This window comes from Balearica regulorum, chromosome 15 (genome assembly GCF_011004875.1).
Source record: "Balearica regulorum gibbericeps isolate bBalReg1 chromosome 15, bBalReg1.pri, whole genome shotgun sequence".
NCBI lineage: Eukaryota > Metazoa > Chordata > Aves > Gruiformes > Gruidae > Balearica > Balearica regulorum.
The window spans coordinates 1,616,024-1,630,825 of NC_046198.1; the positions used below are offsets into that span (position 1 = coordinate 1,616,024).

Here is a 14,802-nt window from a genome sequence, read left to right on the forward strand (position 1 = left end):
TGTAGAACAGGGCTACGTACATCAGCATCACAGACTTTCCACTGTCCAGGAGGACTACTGTGAAGTCCCTGAGAAGTGTTTTCTGATCAAAGAAAGATCGCAGGACCAACATCTGTGGTCTTAGGTATGAACTTCAACCTACCTCTGGAGACTTCACATGGACCTTCAGTCTGCAGGAACTCAGACCGTTTCCCACAGCCTTTGGAGGTGGTGATGAGATGTTGTTATGAACTGACAGTCCGGGATGTAACCGTCCCCTTCCAGGAATAAAGGCCACTTCTGTGTTTCCCTCGTGTCTTAAACAAATGACAAATACAAACCATTTTATTAACAAAATAAAAAAGCAGAACTTAAATTTGCAGAACTTCCATGCCCGCAGTTCTTCCTCTGGGATAATCTCACTTAAGCCCACGCAGCCTGCACCAGCGTAGCTGGATCTCCTCCAGCCGAGTTGCTGGTTTGAAATTCAGTTGTGTTGCAGAACTCTGCTGGGCAGCAATAGGGGATATTAATGAGAAGCAGAACATTAGGAAGGTCTGGATTACACTTCAGGACGATCCATGCACTCAAGATTTCCTTATATGATCACCTATCAGGCCCATCCTGAAGCATCCTTATGCTTCTTGAAGCCAAACATTGGTATGTTATAGAGGGGTTTTGCCTAAGACTCAATAGCACCGTGATGATGACAGGAAATATGTTACATGCCTACCTGAATTTGGCTTTTGCAATTATTTTTCTGGCCTCTTCATGTGTGCTACCCACCAAAGAATCTTTATTGATAGCGATTAGTTGGTCACCAGGGCGGAGCCGGCCATCCTAAACAGAGAAGGAGAAAGTCAGAGCATTGGGAAGGAACATCCCTCTGCCCAAAGCCTTCTCCTGCAACACCAGTCCTCATTAGTCTGTGCATTGCATTGTTCATCTATTCTTAGAAAAGCTGCTTCAGAACAGCTACAGCTTCTAGGAGAGGTCCCCATTGCAAAGTCACTGAGGGTCTCCACACTGACTTACCTTGTAACAGTCACCATCTGGCATAAGCTCTTGGACATAAATCATGGGGCCATCAGGCCTGTTAGATCCACCACTGATTGTCAGCCCTAAGCCGGAGGATTTTGCTATAGAAATGCTCTGGATTCCTGATTCAATGGAGTAGCTGCAAGGGAGAGATGTTAGCAGGTGACTCAAGGTGATCTGGTTTATTTTCCCATGTCGCTGAACAAACTCTGCCTGGTTTTCTTTCTGCGCGTGATCCTTCTAACTTCTCCCAACCTTTTCTGCCTCTGCATCTTTTCTTCCACCCAACCTTGGAAAGAAGAGGTGAGGACTCCCGTTTCTCAGCAGACATTGTTCAGTGTTATGAAGATGACTGGCTTGCATAATCCCAAATGCTGGGGAATACTCGTTTGCATTTAGAAAACAGAGAAGAAACCAAAGGTTTAACCAGGATATATTTGGCACTCTTGGTTTTTATAGCCAAAACCACACAAAGAATTGAGGTGGTTATTGTTTGAATCCAGCTAAATCACCAGATAGCAATTTGGATTGGTCAACTATTAAGCAGCCCTTAGCAAACATCAAAGTGAAGCTCAGGATACACAGCTGACTATGTCTTAACCAAGGTTTGGACTCAAAATTTTGCAAGATGCCCTAAGAAATGAGCCCTTAAGCACCTTTATAGCAATACCCACCACACTGTGAGTTAGTTCCACGGCAGGGGAGCGGGTGACTCACCCAGACGAGGATGTACTGCCAACAGGGCAGTGATGAAGGTTGGACCCCACCCTCAAAAGAGCTGCCTGCTAGACAGGACCCAGCAGGCCACCAAGACCAGGCCACAGCCGGCGGCTCTGTGCCGGGAGGGAGGTTTAGCAATTGCAGTAAGCGTTTGTGGGAGCAGAGATTTCACTGACCTCCCAAGGGCCAGTGGGCAGCATTGCAACGGGGAGGTTTTGGGGAGGGATTTGGTGGGATCTAAGGGTCAGCAAGCCTCCTCCTCCTCATGGGCTGGGTGCAGCTGGCTTTTCTTTTTTTCAGTTTATTTCCACAGCAGCCACTCGCCAAACGATCTGCAGTTGCTGGTCCTCCTTGTGTGATCTGATAACTTAAGACGCAATGACAGCTGTGCATCCCATGCCTCACAGTGACACCAGCGCGTAACCGCCCCGTGCTCCCCAGCGATGCCACCCTCAGTGGTCAGACACCCCAGTGACAGAGCAGCGTGTGGCCAGCACCCCTCCAAATCAGCAGCAGACCCCCAGGAGAGCCAGCTGGCTACGTGGGTGAAAGGGACTGCATTCACGCAGCATGTGTCTTAGTCTTGCAAAAAATCATTGCTCTAAGAAATAGTTTAGGAAATGTAGCATTAACCTCCATTCAAATCAAAGTATCAGACACTATCTGTGGTGAGACTGAATCGTATCTGGGTCCCGTTGCTCAGTGGGGTGGCAGGACCTCAGATGACATTGCGATGAGAGGTCGCAGCCTGGGGACAACCTGCAGAGAGGAAAGGATGGGTGAGGGATGGCAGCCGTGTGCACGAAAAGACCCCGCAGCACGTGGCCCGAGTTACATCTCTGCGGCCGACCACAGCCTGTGATTTCAAATGGCTCGTGCTGCTCCCAGGAGGAGACCACTGGGGCCTGGCACCGGCGTGGAGACAAGCAGAACATGGCACAGCATGGCAGTGCTGAGCGAGGAGGCCACCAAGCCAGGTCCCCTCCAGCCTCCATCGCAGCCTGGAGCGGGTTAACAGCAGAGCAAGGATGTCTAGTTTGTCCAAACCAGCTGCCAAGTAGATGAGCTGGCCTCTCCTCTGTAAGGGTCTCTCCATGCAAGCAGCTTAAACCTCTGGTGCCAAATATTTGTCCTGTGCAAATCCCTAATAAAGAGCTGGTATTTAGCAAGAGGATTTACTGGTTCTGCAGTGAGGTCTGATTCTCTTTACCAGCGACTTGGCTTGTTTACGCTGGCAAAGAAAGAAAAGCTGCAAGCCCTGGGGACGAATGGTCCCAATTCCAGGACTGTTAACACCCTTCAAGCTGTCCCTCTTGAGAAGGGCAACCCCGAGCACCCGGGAGACGAGACTCCGCAGAAAAAACAAGCTCTGCCTGTGCAAACTTCTGACCCTGCGAAATATGAAAGGGACAGATGACCACATGAAAACACATGCTCCAGGAGATGCTCTGGAGACAAAAGGATGCGGTGTCTGTAGGCAACCGCTGTTGACACCAAAGGAAAGGGCGTCGGGAGCGTTTGCATCGAGAGGGCAGTGTTTGTGCTCTCGTTGCATGATGTCAACGTGTCAGAAGCAGGGCAATAGAAAACGTGCTCCTGAAACACCTGCGGAAAGCACCACTGGCCTCACAGAAACACTCCGCTCATGACGTGGTCTATAAAGGTGACATGCAGGGTCCTCGCAGCTGGCTGTAAGCTGCGGCTTCTCCCCAGGTTTCAGAGGAGGAAGAGGAGCAGTTGCATGGTTAACCATATTGCAAACATATTGACTGCCTCGATGGGGAAGCTTTTCAGCTCTTGGGCACAGGCTTCCCAGGAACAGTCAAGCTGTCACCACGACAAGGACTTCTAGAAGACACCATGGTCTCCTAGCCACTGTGGTGATGCAATGGTACAGAAGATATGAGGATGAGCAAAGCAGTTCTTCACACACTGGAAGTATTCTACTGGATCTACCCCTAAGGCAGCGTTAGACATTCAGTGATATCCTCATGACTGACCAAGGGACAGGCTTTGCGCGACCCGTACGTACTGTGCGTGAGGGGGCTGCGCCGGGTTCCCGATGACGGGGCTGTGGGAATTGGCGGGGCTCAGCAGCAGCGGGCTCTGAGAGCGCGAGGAGGAGCCCGAGGATGTACTTTCCAGGTATCGACCTGAACAGCAAAGTCAGAGTCAGTCCAGGGAACGCAAATACTCCAGCATCACCCTCTTCCTCTGCTCTACCACTAAGAGCTGACACCATTTTCCTAGCTTTTTGGGGAAAACCACACGGTAGTTAGAAACATGGAGAGGAAACGTTCAGCCTTCTCGGCACAATTCCACTGTGGGACTCTCACCCCTCTGCCAGCCCTACGTCCCTCTGCTATAGGGGAAGGGTTGGCAGCCTTCTGGTGGGATGCCAAGCCGGAGGGACAGCTTCTTTCACCATGAACGCAGGATTTCACGTGCTGGCATCTGGCTTAGGTTAACCTTGTTGCATCTCGCTAAACTTTTCCCATTTGCAAATGAAAAATAATGTCCATTGAATGAACGATTGCTGAAACGCTTTGAAATCCACAGTAGAAAGCTGCACCTACAGAGACGGGTGTTGCTGGGGTTACCTGCCCAGCTCATCAGTGAAGCTGAGTCTGGGCATATGGGAATTGCAACCCCAACTCAATTCTCCCGCTGCCTTGCTTTGTGCTTGCTCTGTCCAGACAGGACTGGCCGTGCCCACTGCTCTGCACCCGGGGACGCGCTCAGCGCTTGCAATAAGGATGAGCAGGACTTCGCTTCCTTCAAACCTCCACCCAAACACCTATGCAAATCAAAACTCCTTCAAAACAACACGAGGATTAAGAAAACTTTCTCAGCAGAGAGAGGGGCTTTTGGTTTCCCCCCAAAGGTGTGCTGAGGTACTCACTGCTGCCGTGCAGGATTGGCGAGCTCCGCGCTGAGCCCGTGTTGCTCTGGGAGCCAAACTTCTCCAGCAGCTCAGAGAACTCTCTCCTGGAAAGAAAATATGGTATAGTCAGCTGCTGCTCAAAACTATTCTCCACCTGATGATACAACAACGGTGCCTCTGACGGCAGTGACTTACTACCAAGTCTGTAGGGCTGATGCCCTCCAGCAACGGGGAGCAGACAGAGCTTTCACATGCATAAGGGTATAACGCCCGTGGTTTTCAAGAGGTTGTGCAAGACTTAAGGTCGATTATCAATCTTGTGGCAGTGCAGCTTTCCTGCGATGGGCTGAAACTTCAGTGTGCTCCTTCCCTGCCCTGGAAGGTGTTCGGGGTGAACATGGGCAAGAGGGGCTGGGAAGGGATGTATGGATAGGCAGTGGTGTTGGGGACTGTCCTTCCTGAGAGAGGGCAGATGAGTGCAGGAGCCCTGCCTTGCCCCCCGCCGCATGGACACCCCCCGGGAATCAGCCGGAAGCTCCCAGCTGTAAGGCTCAGAAGTTTAGCTAACACACCACACAAATTAAGCACACTGTCAGAAGTAGCTGTAACTTTGCAAACAGAAACCAAAAATGCTTGGCCTATTTGTGACTCCTCCTGGAATAGTTAAATGTAGATTTTTTTTCTCTGTTTTTCCTCCTCCTTTCCTAGACAGAAAGCAGCTCCTGCTAGCTCTTGCTGGGGTAAAGACGGGAGATGGCTTCTGGAGCACATGCAAAAGAAGCATCCCACTCTCTGAATCTATCCATGGTGATATCCTCCATGAACATCACGGGATAAACTCTTGGAGCATAAGACCTCAATGAAGACCTGCACGCATAAAGCATGCTGGGGCAGCGCAGGCTTCTGTACTCTTCCCAGCAGCTCACACTAAATTTACAGATACTAAGATTAGAAGGGCTTGTCGATGAATTCACGAACAGGGAGAAATGGCAACCCACAAACATTTAGCACGATCCCTCTATCTTAAGATAACCCCCCTGCTTCCTGCATTACCTCTCTGCAAAGCAATCTCATCCTCATCATCCCCTGGAAAGCTGGCTCGGTGCCCAAGTGCCTTCATTAATGCTTTCCTTCCAGGTTGAGTTTGACCACCACATAACTACCCAAGTGTGTTGAGTTCTTGATGAGCTGTAACTACCTGTACACAACAGGTGAATTGCTTCGTGACCTTCCTTTACCCAAGCGTAACATGTTGAGTTTTTAAACCCCATTAAGAACCACCGTTAACCATGTTCACCAGCTCCTGCATCATTTCTGTTACCCTTCTTTGAGCTGCCGTGAGCCTCTCCCATCCTTTTGAATAAGGAGGCACAGAAAGGGGTTGCCACGTTCAAGCATCAGCCTCCTGTGCCCATCCCTGCCACGTAGCCCTGTTGCCCAATGAGCCACCCAGGAGCATGCTGTCCCTCTGGGACCGTGAAGTCTTCTCACTTCATAACCCAACACTTCTGGATCAATCCAACCTTTTGGCAGAGAGAAAGAGTCTCAAGGATGACTAATTTCTTACAGGTGTCATTAAATAAGCAGCCAGGCAATGGGGACAGACCCTGAAAGCGTTTGGTTTTGTGGCCACAATAACAACATTAGATGTCCACTTTGAAGGCATGAAGGAATCCCCATGGGAAGGTGCCTTCTTGATGCTGCAGCCCCAGGAAAAGCCTGGTTATGAGTGGCTAGCTCTCACACTTTTACAGTCAAACAAGCTCAAGACGTAAATCTGTAGGAAACCAGCCACAGCAAAGTTTCCTCAGTGAGGAGACTCCTTTTACACACAAGCAGACGTTGTGTCATCTGCGTACCTCACCGGGACAAATGTTATATATTATTGGCTAGATTAGAGTCAACAATATTAAATGATGAATGAATCATCAGCTCCTTAGGTTCCTGGTGGAAATGCTCTCAGTAATTTACATCTTCCCATTAACAACCAGCTCATTAACAAACTTCAAAGACGAGTGCCTGCCTTATCTAATATTGCCATCAAATGTATGCCTTATTCATTCCATTTAATGCTAATTTTAAATCCAAGTGTCACACAATACTTAGTGGAATGCCTCGGTGAATCCCAGTACTTTACATCAATACCATTCGTTATCAACTAAACCCATGACCTTAAAAAACCACAACTACTTTGTTCAGAAACCCCACCTTCCACAAAACTGTCTTAACAGGCAGTTTTTTAGCGTCAGGCACTGAAATATATGTAAATGCATCGAGAAAGTGCTTTTACAAGGACAACTTAGATCCTATAGCAGTAGGACAGCGGTTTGCTGTTCCGTGCTTCCCTGGGATGGATCTTACCTTAGCAGAATTTTTCCAACTTTCCAGTAAAACCTCTGTGTTCCTACAGCTGATTCACACTCCCGTTTCACTGGTAGCTCCCACGCTGATGGCCTTGTCCCTCCGTGACCTATTGCAATGGCGGGTCTAACATGCTGGAAGCTAACATGTTATTTCCAGTGGTTACCAAGCCATCAGCAGCTGGGTTTTTGTTTTGGGCTGGGTGTTTCTGTGGTCACCTATTGTTACATTTTCCTCAGATAATAATCCATCAGAGCACAGAACAGGTTATGAACGTAAAGCAATGGCTAAAAAACTCTTAGTCAATGCAAATGCAACTAGTCCGGCAGCTCTTATGCTCTTTAAACCCTGCTAAAAAATGCAAACCCAATCACCGATCCATGCTGTCAAACTCTGTTATAAGCAAGGGCACGTATGACTTGAGCATTCTTTGTTGTTGTTTATTTCATGTCGTTAAGTTTGTCCGCAAAGGAGTATTTATCATTATTTGCTCAGGAGCCTGAACAACAAGCTCCGAGCCCAGGATTGCTTTGCAAACCTGGGTCCAGCCCAACGTTTGCTGTAGGGACGACGTGACTAAACGCTACGTCACGCGCCACCGTCCCAGCTCCTGCTTTGTTGGTCAGTACTACAAACCCCGGTTCCACCAAGGACATAAACACATGAGTAACTCGAAGCACACACTTAGACCAGCAGCAAGGAACACATCTTTCTGGTGTCAATCTCCCGAGAATTAATTTTGTGCTCAGTGCTGTATTTGAAGGAATTTGCAAGCAGGCAGACGATGCCCGAGTGTTACCGATTAACGAACAAGTAGGCTGAAGGAATGCCAACGAGTCTTGCTTTGTGCTTTCAGACACTAAGAGATTTCAGAAGTCGTCTTTAATATTTAAAATTTGGCCCTTACTAAAAGATTTTGGATGGTCAGGTGTCTGCAGGACTAAAATGCCCAGCTTTATGTAAAAATAAATAAATAACAAACATGGGGTTGTATTAGGCGGAAAGCTCCTTCTAACAATCCCTTCTCCAGCTCTTTTTCATTAAGATACAGACATTTGAGGTCTGGAGGGTCCCTGTAACAGAGCTCGGACCCGCACAGCTTTCAGCCAGCCCCACGGCACGGAGCGGGATAATGGGGTTTGCCCGCAGCGGCCAGCTGCAGGCCGACTTTGCTGCAGATTAAGCAGCAGGGGGTCAGTCTTCCTGCAGAATATTGTTGGTTTTATCTCATAATACCTTTTTGTCCTGCCCTTTTGTTCTTGGGAGAACAAAGGGGGAATCCTACATCAAAGGTTACGTGAGAGCACAGCGTCTGGAAACCACAGCTGGGGGAGAAAGAGGAGCCTGTGACATCAGATAAATTAATACCTTGTCTCAAAAAAACAAAGCCTGCAGGTCAGTAGGAACCATGAACCCAAAGCACTGCAAAAGCATCACAAAAGCAGATTTTCTCGCGGCGAGCCAGCAGCAGCTGCAGCATTTCCACCAGCTGCGGAATTCGGGCTTTGCTTTTCCATAAACGCCTAGGAAGCGGTGACGCGCACAAGCGCACCTCGGCTTCTGTGTCAAAGGATGCGTGTTTTTCCCCAAAGAGCAGCCAGTGACCCTGGGACACCCCAGGCTTGCAGGGGTCAGCCCCAACGCCGCCCTCCAGCTTAGCGCCAAGTGCTCAGCCCAACAAACCCACGGGCTGAGCCACCGCTGTCACACACAGGGCTCGCAGGAAAAAAGGGATTACCTTGCTTCCCGGATACTGGTTGACATTGGTTATGCATTTGCAGAAAAGCAAACTATTTTCCTTACTGCTTCTTGTGCAAGCCCTATTAATACGGCAACCCATTTTCACCGAGATGACTGTGCGTATCATGCGGAGATGCAATGTATTTAGCATTTTATCACGCGAGTACTAGGAGGTGCAGCGCAAACAGGCTTTCTCACAGCGATAAACCTGAAAGACCGGGATGATACCTGTACAACGCAGAGAAACAAGGAACTATTGTAACTTTCAGGCTGAGAATGAATAAACAATAATTATATGTGTGCAATAAAATTATCCTCATTAGCGAAAGACGAACATCACATCCAACCGTCATCCAAACCCAGCGTGCCCAGCTCTAAATCTGAATTTTCTGCTTTAAGCCCTAACATTACTGCTGCTCTCTGCAGCATGTCTGATGCGACAGGCTCAAAACATGCATCTTATACACGCCAGGACTGAGTTCCATGAAGAGCACAGGTAGTTTGGGCCTATAATTAACTCCAGGGACAAATAATAGCGTTTATGAGTCAAATTCACCCGAGGGCAACCACAACAAAATGCTACTCAGCTGAGTCACTGGGAAAATTGGCAGGCGGGTTGGATCGTCTTCCAAACCCAGAGTCATTACATTTCCTCCTCCAGCATGCCTTGTGCGTTCAGCGTTTATGAAGACGACCTGCATGCGAGTATCTGCAAAAAACTCAGCATTACGCTCCTCCCCGCGTCGTTCTCTCGGCTGTCGTGTCTCGTGAGCTGCTTTGCCGGGCAGCGGGAAGGGACGAGGCTGCCCTCGACTCGTTGGAGTTGGTGGCGCAGCATCTCCGTGGGTATCGCCTCCAGAGCTGACAGTCCCTGGGAAGTCAGGGAGCCCGTTTCAACCCAGACAGAGGGCTGTCTGCTCGCCCACGCTCAAGGACAGACTTAAAAGATAATAGAGCATCAATAAAATAAAGATAAAACTAAGGAGGGGAAAAAAAAAAAGTAGAAAGCAGAAAAATCCTTCCCTCCGTTTCCACAGCCCTTAATCCTGGAGATATGTATTCGTGTATTAAACAGTTTGTGAGATGATTATGTAAGTGAAATCTCTGCAAATCTTTTAAAAAAAAATAAACTGATTACTTCCCCACTCTGCCGCTGGCTAACCTTTTGCAGATTTAACAGATAACCAACAGCAAACAGAGGCCAAATAAATTGCTTAAAGTTTCATTGCCCTCCCAGTCTTTCTCGGTCAGTTTTTCAAGCAGGTCCTCCGCGGGGCGACTGGGGACTGCCGACAGATGCGCGAAGGAACTGGAGCTGCCGACAAAGCCACGCGTGCGTACGTTTTAAGAAACATCTGCTGCAATTTAACATCTTAGGAGGCGCATCGAGATGCCTGAACAGCTTGGAACAGATCAGCACGGGTGACAGCAGAAAACCTGCTTTGGGGGCTCTGGTTGAGAAATAAAGTGTTTTTCTGAGCAAACCCTGCTGCTGCTGGGCGCAGAGGGGACTGCGCGAGACGCACACTGCCACCCCTGAGGCGACGCAGGGGACCGCTGCGGCACGGAAGCGCATCCTGCGCATCCTTACTTGGACCAAAAGAGGATGAAACTCCTGAGTCGGGCTCTGATGACCTGCTCGCTTCACCCAGTGCTTCCTCAGCAGCTGCTGAAGGACTTGCAGTTAATGTAATAATTTGAGATGTTATTTGCACCGGAAGAGCATAGGTAAAAAGTAGTCCATCATTAATAGCAAATAATTCTTCCACCAGATTATTACTGTGTCAAAATTAGCCTCATCCCTGTCATTACAGCACTCTCACTATTCTGCTAAGGCTAAGAGTGCTGTAATGAGTAACGTGCTAAGAGTAACACTCCACAGCTGCTGATGGATAAGGAATGAACCCATCATCTCCGACGCTAACGGGATGCGGGTACGTTGAGCAAATGACTCTATGATCTTCAGCCAGCCACACGCAGTGCAAAGCCTCAGCGCCACCAACCTGCCTGCCCACGACCGCGCGCTGCTAAACCCACTCCCGTTTCGGTGGTTCCTGGTGCACCTCAAGTTTCCAGACCTGTGTTTCCATTCAAGGGAGAGGATGCTCCAGCACATTGCACCATATCTCTCTGAGCAGAGATCCCACTAATCCCAGGCCTTGGTTTCCACAACCCTGCCCTCTCTCATGACACCATCGTTGTCCCATACAGCTTAAATCCAGTTGACACAAAACTGAACTCTTTCCTCCTCCTTTTGAATCCTCCGAGCCTCTCTAGAGAAAGCAAGGTTTTCCAGGGAGCGGTGAGGGGAGAGCTTTCATCCTCCTGCCCATCCTTCCTGGGAAGGAGGAATTCTCTGGGGAAGGAAGACCTTAACTCAACGTGTCTAACTGAAAAGGAAAGGGAAGATCCTGCTGTCCCTCTGTGTCTTCATCCAAAGCTCTGTGCAGGATGCGATAGGCCATATGCAGCTCAGCACCAGACAGCAGGGCTGAAGGAGCCCGTGCCACCCTACAGCCGAGGCTGGAGCTGCCCTGGTCCTCGCTGTGGAAATGCCTGTGGAGATCTGCTTGATGCCAGGATGCCCTGCAGAGCAGGCACAGGCTGGTCTGAAGCCAGGTCTGCAGCTGGAAGCCACCAGCTTTGCTTCCCTTCCCATTACAGCTCCAGCATGTTCCCACTGGTGTACAGTGACCCTCAGTCACCTTCATCTTCACCATGGGCTTTGAGCTCGGTTAGCTCAAAGGTAGTCCAGCTATGGTTCCAGCGAGTGCCGTGACTCCCCTTCTCGGTGCGAGATGACACCCCTTACCTGGCATCGTCATCGCGGGCTATAAGAAGACGCATGTGGCTGGTGGCCGACGCCGTCCTCAAGATGTCCACAGCCCTGCGAGACAAGGACCACAACACATCAACGCCAGCTTGCAGCGGTACTCCGCAGAGCTCGCCTGGCCGCGTGTCGAAGTTCAGAGCAAACACAGCAGAGACCCGTGGCCTGGGCAAACCCCATCAGCAGACAAAAGTCTTTTTTGTTCGGCCAAATGCCTGTGGAGCAGCCCCGTTCCCTGCCCTGGCAGCGCGGCCGGAGGGCGGTCAAGTCACAGCCCAATTTTCCCACTTCTGCAATAAATCAGAAGTCCCCAGTAACAAAGCAGACCCAGAAGATGCGCGTGGCCGTGGGCAAACACCTCCCAGCACATTTCCTCCCTCGGGAAGTTTCCGTGTCAGGGACGGCCACTTTCTAGTTCAAAATACATGTGCCCCCGTAGGAGTCAGGGCAGCGTGTGAGGGGCTGCAGAGATGTCCTTGGGGGTCTCCTCCATCAAACCCAGCTGCTCTGGGGGTTTGGGAGCAGGAGAAGCTCCTCGTGCTGCTTCCCAAGCATCCATCCAGCCTCAGCGCGCCGCGCAGGAGCGCGAGGCAGCAGCGGGCTAGCACTGGGTTTATTGGAAAAGGAGTGCCCCAGAAGTGCGGTGTTGCTCTGGATCGGTTAATGATTTTCTTGGCGGGGAGCGGAGGGGCCGGATTGCAGCTCTGGAGGGAATGCCCTGTACAGAGCCACACCGCTGGACTTGGGCGCTGGCTCATCTCCGGCGCTGGGAACTGCCAACGGGAGTGCCAGGAGCTGCAGCACTTTGGGGAAATGTCTGAATGTCTCACAAATACAGTTTGGGTTCACTGGTCTATTTTTATAGAAAAATTTTTCCTTTGATAATTGCCAAGGTGGCTCTTGGGAACAGCGCTGGCTGAGTCAGAGCGCAGGCAAAGCCATGCCCCGGTGTCCTCCCTGCAACCCAGAGCCTAAACCACTTCACAGAATTATACAAAAGCAACAGGAATGCAAAATTTCCGTTTGGATATGGTACCTCTCACTTGTAACTCCAATTAAGGAATCTCCGTTGACCTCCAGGATCTGGTCTCCTGGCTGCAGGCGCCCTAGAAAAGAAAACTAATGGGTAGAAACTGCAGAAAATACAGCTTGAAGGGACTGGGAGAGGTTGGGCAGTTCCTCCCTTTGCCCAGAGACAGGATGAAATATGCATAGGTCGTTCCTGAGATGCTCATCCAACCTGTTTTTCAAGATGTCCATAGACAAAGTTTCTGCAACCACCCCGAACAACCCGTGCCAACCTCGCAGCACTTCCTATGCTGTAGGAAGTTACGAAAGCAAATATTAAAAAAAAAAAAAAAAAGGCAATAAAGCTTTTACTTAATTCAGTTAGAGGTTATGTAGAAAACCACGAGTGGCACCTCTACCTGTTCTGGATTTATCTTTCTTTATTAGATGGAAGAATGGTGTTGTAACATTTGGAAAAAAAAAAATAAAATCTTTTTGGCTTAAGTTATGACAGGTGAACTCAGCAGAGCCCTGCCTAATACCCACTTATCTGAAGACACTCCAAATGAAATGAGTGGCTCAGAGCAGAGCCAAATTTGCAAAAGGATTTCAGGTCATTTTGGGGCTGCAGGCAGCGAGTGGCGGGTGGGAAAGGACGGGCAGCAAAGTGAAGTTCTTTGTGCGGCAGGGATGGAGCCTTCTTTAAAGACACAAAGCAATTGTACAAGGCAAGGCTGTCATCAGATGTTACGGTGATTGCCACAGTAAAAAAAAAAAAAATACCCCGACTGCTGGAAAATCTGGGGGAAGCACCTGAAATGTCTAATAAGGCAACATATAAAATAAATACACTGGATTTTGGCTTTTATCACATTTTGCAGTACTCCGCACCACGTTTAACTCACCGTCTGCGTAAGCAACACCCCCTGGAAGGATCCTTTTGACATAAACTCCATATTCTTCTCCAGTAAGTTCCTTGATGCCACCAATTACCTTAATACCTGGAGGAAAAGTAGTGCCCGTGACACAAAGGCAGAAGAATTGCCGTTTCCACGGGCCGTCCTGGAAGGACGCAGCCTCGGGTACATTTCCCGGGCACCCCAGCACCGCCTGACACCCCTTTTAAAAACCATTTGTGGAAAGCCCTGTGCATCCCCCACACTACACAAGCGGCAACAGAAGCAACAGGATGCGGCTGCTGATGCAACACAAAAGCTAAAGGCATCTGATGGCACCTGCTCGGAGCGACAGCTACGGAGATGAAGAGTCTGAACAAGGCACAGGCAAGGAGCCACCACCTTCCCCAACCCCAAGTTCATCCCTTGCGGTTAAATCATTCGCTGGTGGGTGATTGTGCTCACGTCTCTGATAAGACCTGGCATAGGAAATATTGCCGGGGACAAACGTCTCCCCCAGGAGACCTCCCTTCGAGGTGCAACATCTGGACAAGCCCCAGGTTCAATGCAGTGGTGAGAACATCCCCGCTGCAAGCTCACCAGGCTCCAGCAGCGTCTCCACCGCAGCCTTTGAAGCTGCCACCGCTGGACGACAGGAGCAGCCCCAAAAGCAGCCACTTTTCAGCAGTGTTTGGACCCGGGAGGAGCAGCCCAGAGGCAGGAGCCAGGATGCAGACAGGACCTTTGGCGCGGCTCTGAAACCCCCCGCAGCGGCACCTTGGCAAAGGGCTTTCACGCTGCACGGCCACCTCTCCAGCCACGGGACCTGTCCCCGCTGGCGTGCGTAAGCTGGCTGGCAGGAAAAGGCCCAAGAGAATTATTTGTCCAGGGCTCATTAAGTCCTGCTTCAAAGATCCAGGCTGTGGACAGAAGGATTAAAAAGCCCGGCTTTAATTAACAAATCTCCCCTGAGAGCCGCCAGTCAGGCATTTTGCTGCTCTGGACAGGAGGGCACGCTGAGGACAGGCGGCACCGCAGAGAGGGACCCTGCCAGCGTGAACCCAGCTTCATCCTCTCCTGCTGCCCTGGGGTGGTGAGCTGCTCCGAGCCTTGGGGGGGTCCTGGGATGCACAAAGTGACCCCGTGTGAGAAACACCTCCGGGAAGGAGGAAACACCAGGGGAGCAGAGCACAGCTTCTTCCCCAAAACATGAGACCCCTTTCTGAAACAAGCAGGAGGGAAGAGGAGCGGACGCTGGATCAGGATTACTCGGGATAACAGCACTACTTCCATCCCTAGTTCCCTTTCTTGTATAACCCAAGACCCTCGTAGTTTTCAGCTACCTC

At 50.1% G+C, this 14,802-nt stretch overlaps 1 protein-coding gene across 1 annotated transcript in view; it reads right to left on the minus strand.

The window, feature by feature from the left end:
- Nucleotides 1–14,802, minus strand: part of LOC142603970 (syntaxin-binding protein 4-like) — a 45,671-nt gene that overhangs the window by 15,346 nt on the left and 15,523 nt on the right. The window contains exons 3-10 of the mRNA XM_075767471.1: nt 13,466–13,561; nt 12,589–12,658; nt 11,535–11,609; nt 4,640–4,725; nt 3,770–3,890; nt 1,015–1,156; nt 713–819; nt 143–296 (exon numbers count right to left, since the gene is read on the minus strand). Coding sequence (XP_075623586.1) covers nt 143–296; nt 713–819; nt 1,015–1,156; nt 3,770–3,890; nt 4,640–4,725; nt 11,535–11,609; nt 12,589–12,658; nt 13,466–13,561 — 851 coding nt within the window. The remainder of the gene's footprint in view (nt 1–142; nt 297–712; nt 820–1,014; nt 1,157–3,769; nt 3,891–4,639; nt 4,726–11,534; nt 11,610–12,588; nt 12,659–13,465; nt 13,562–14,802) is intronic.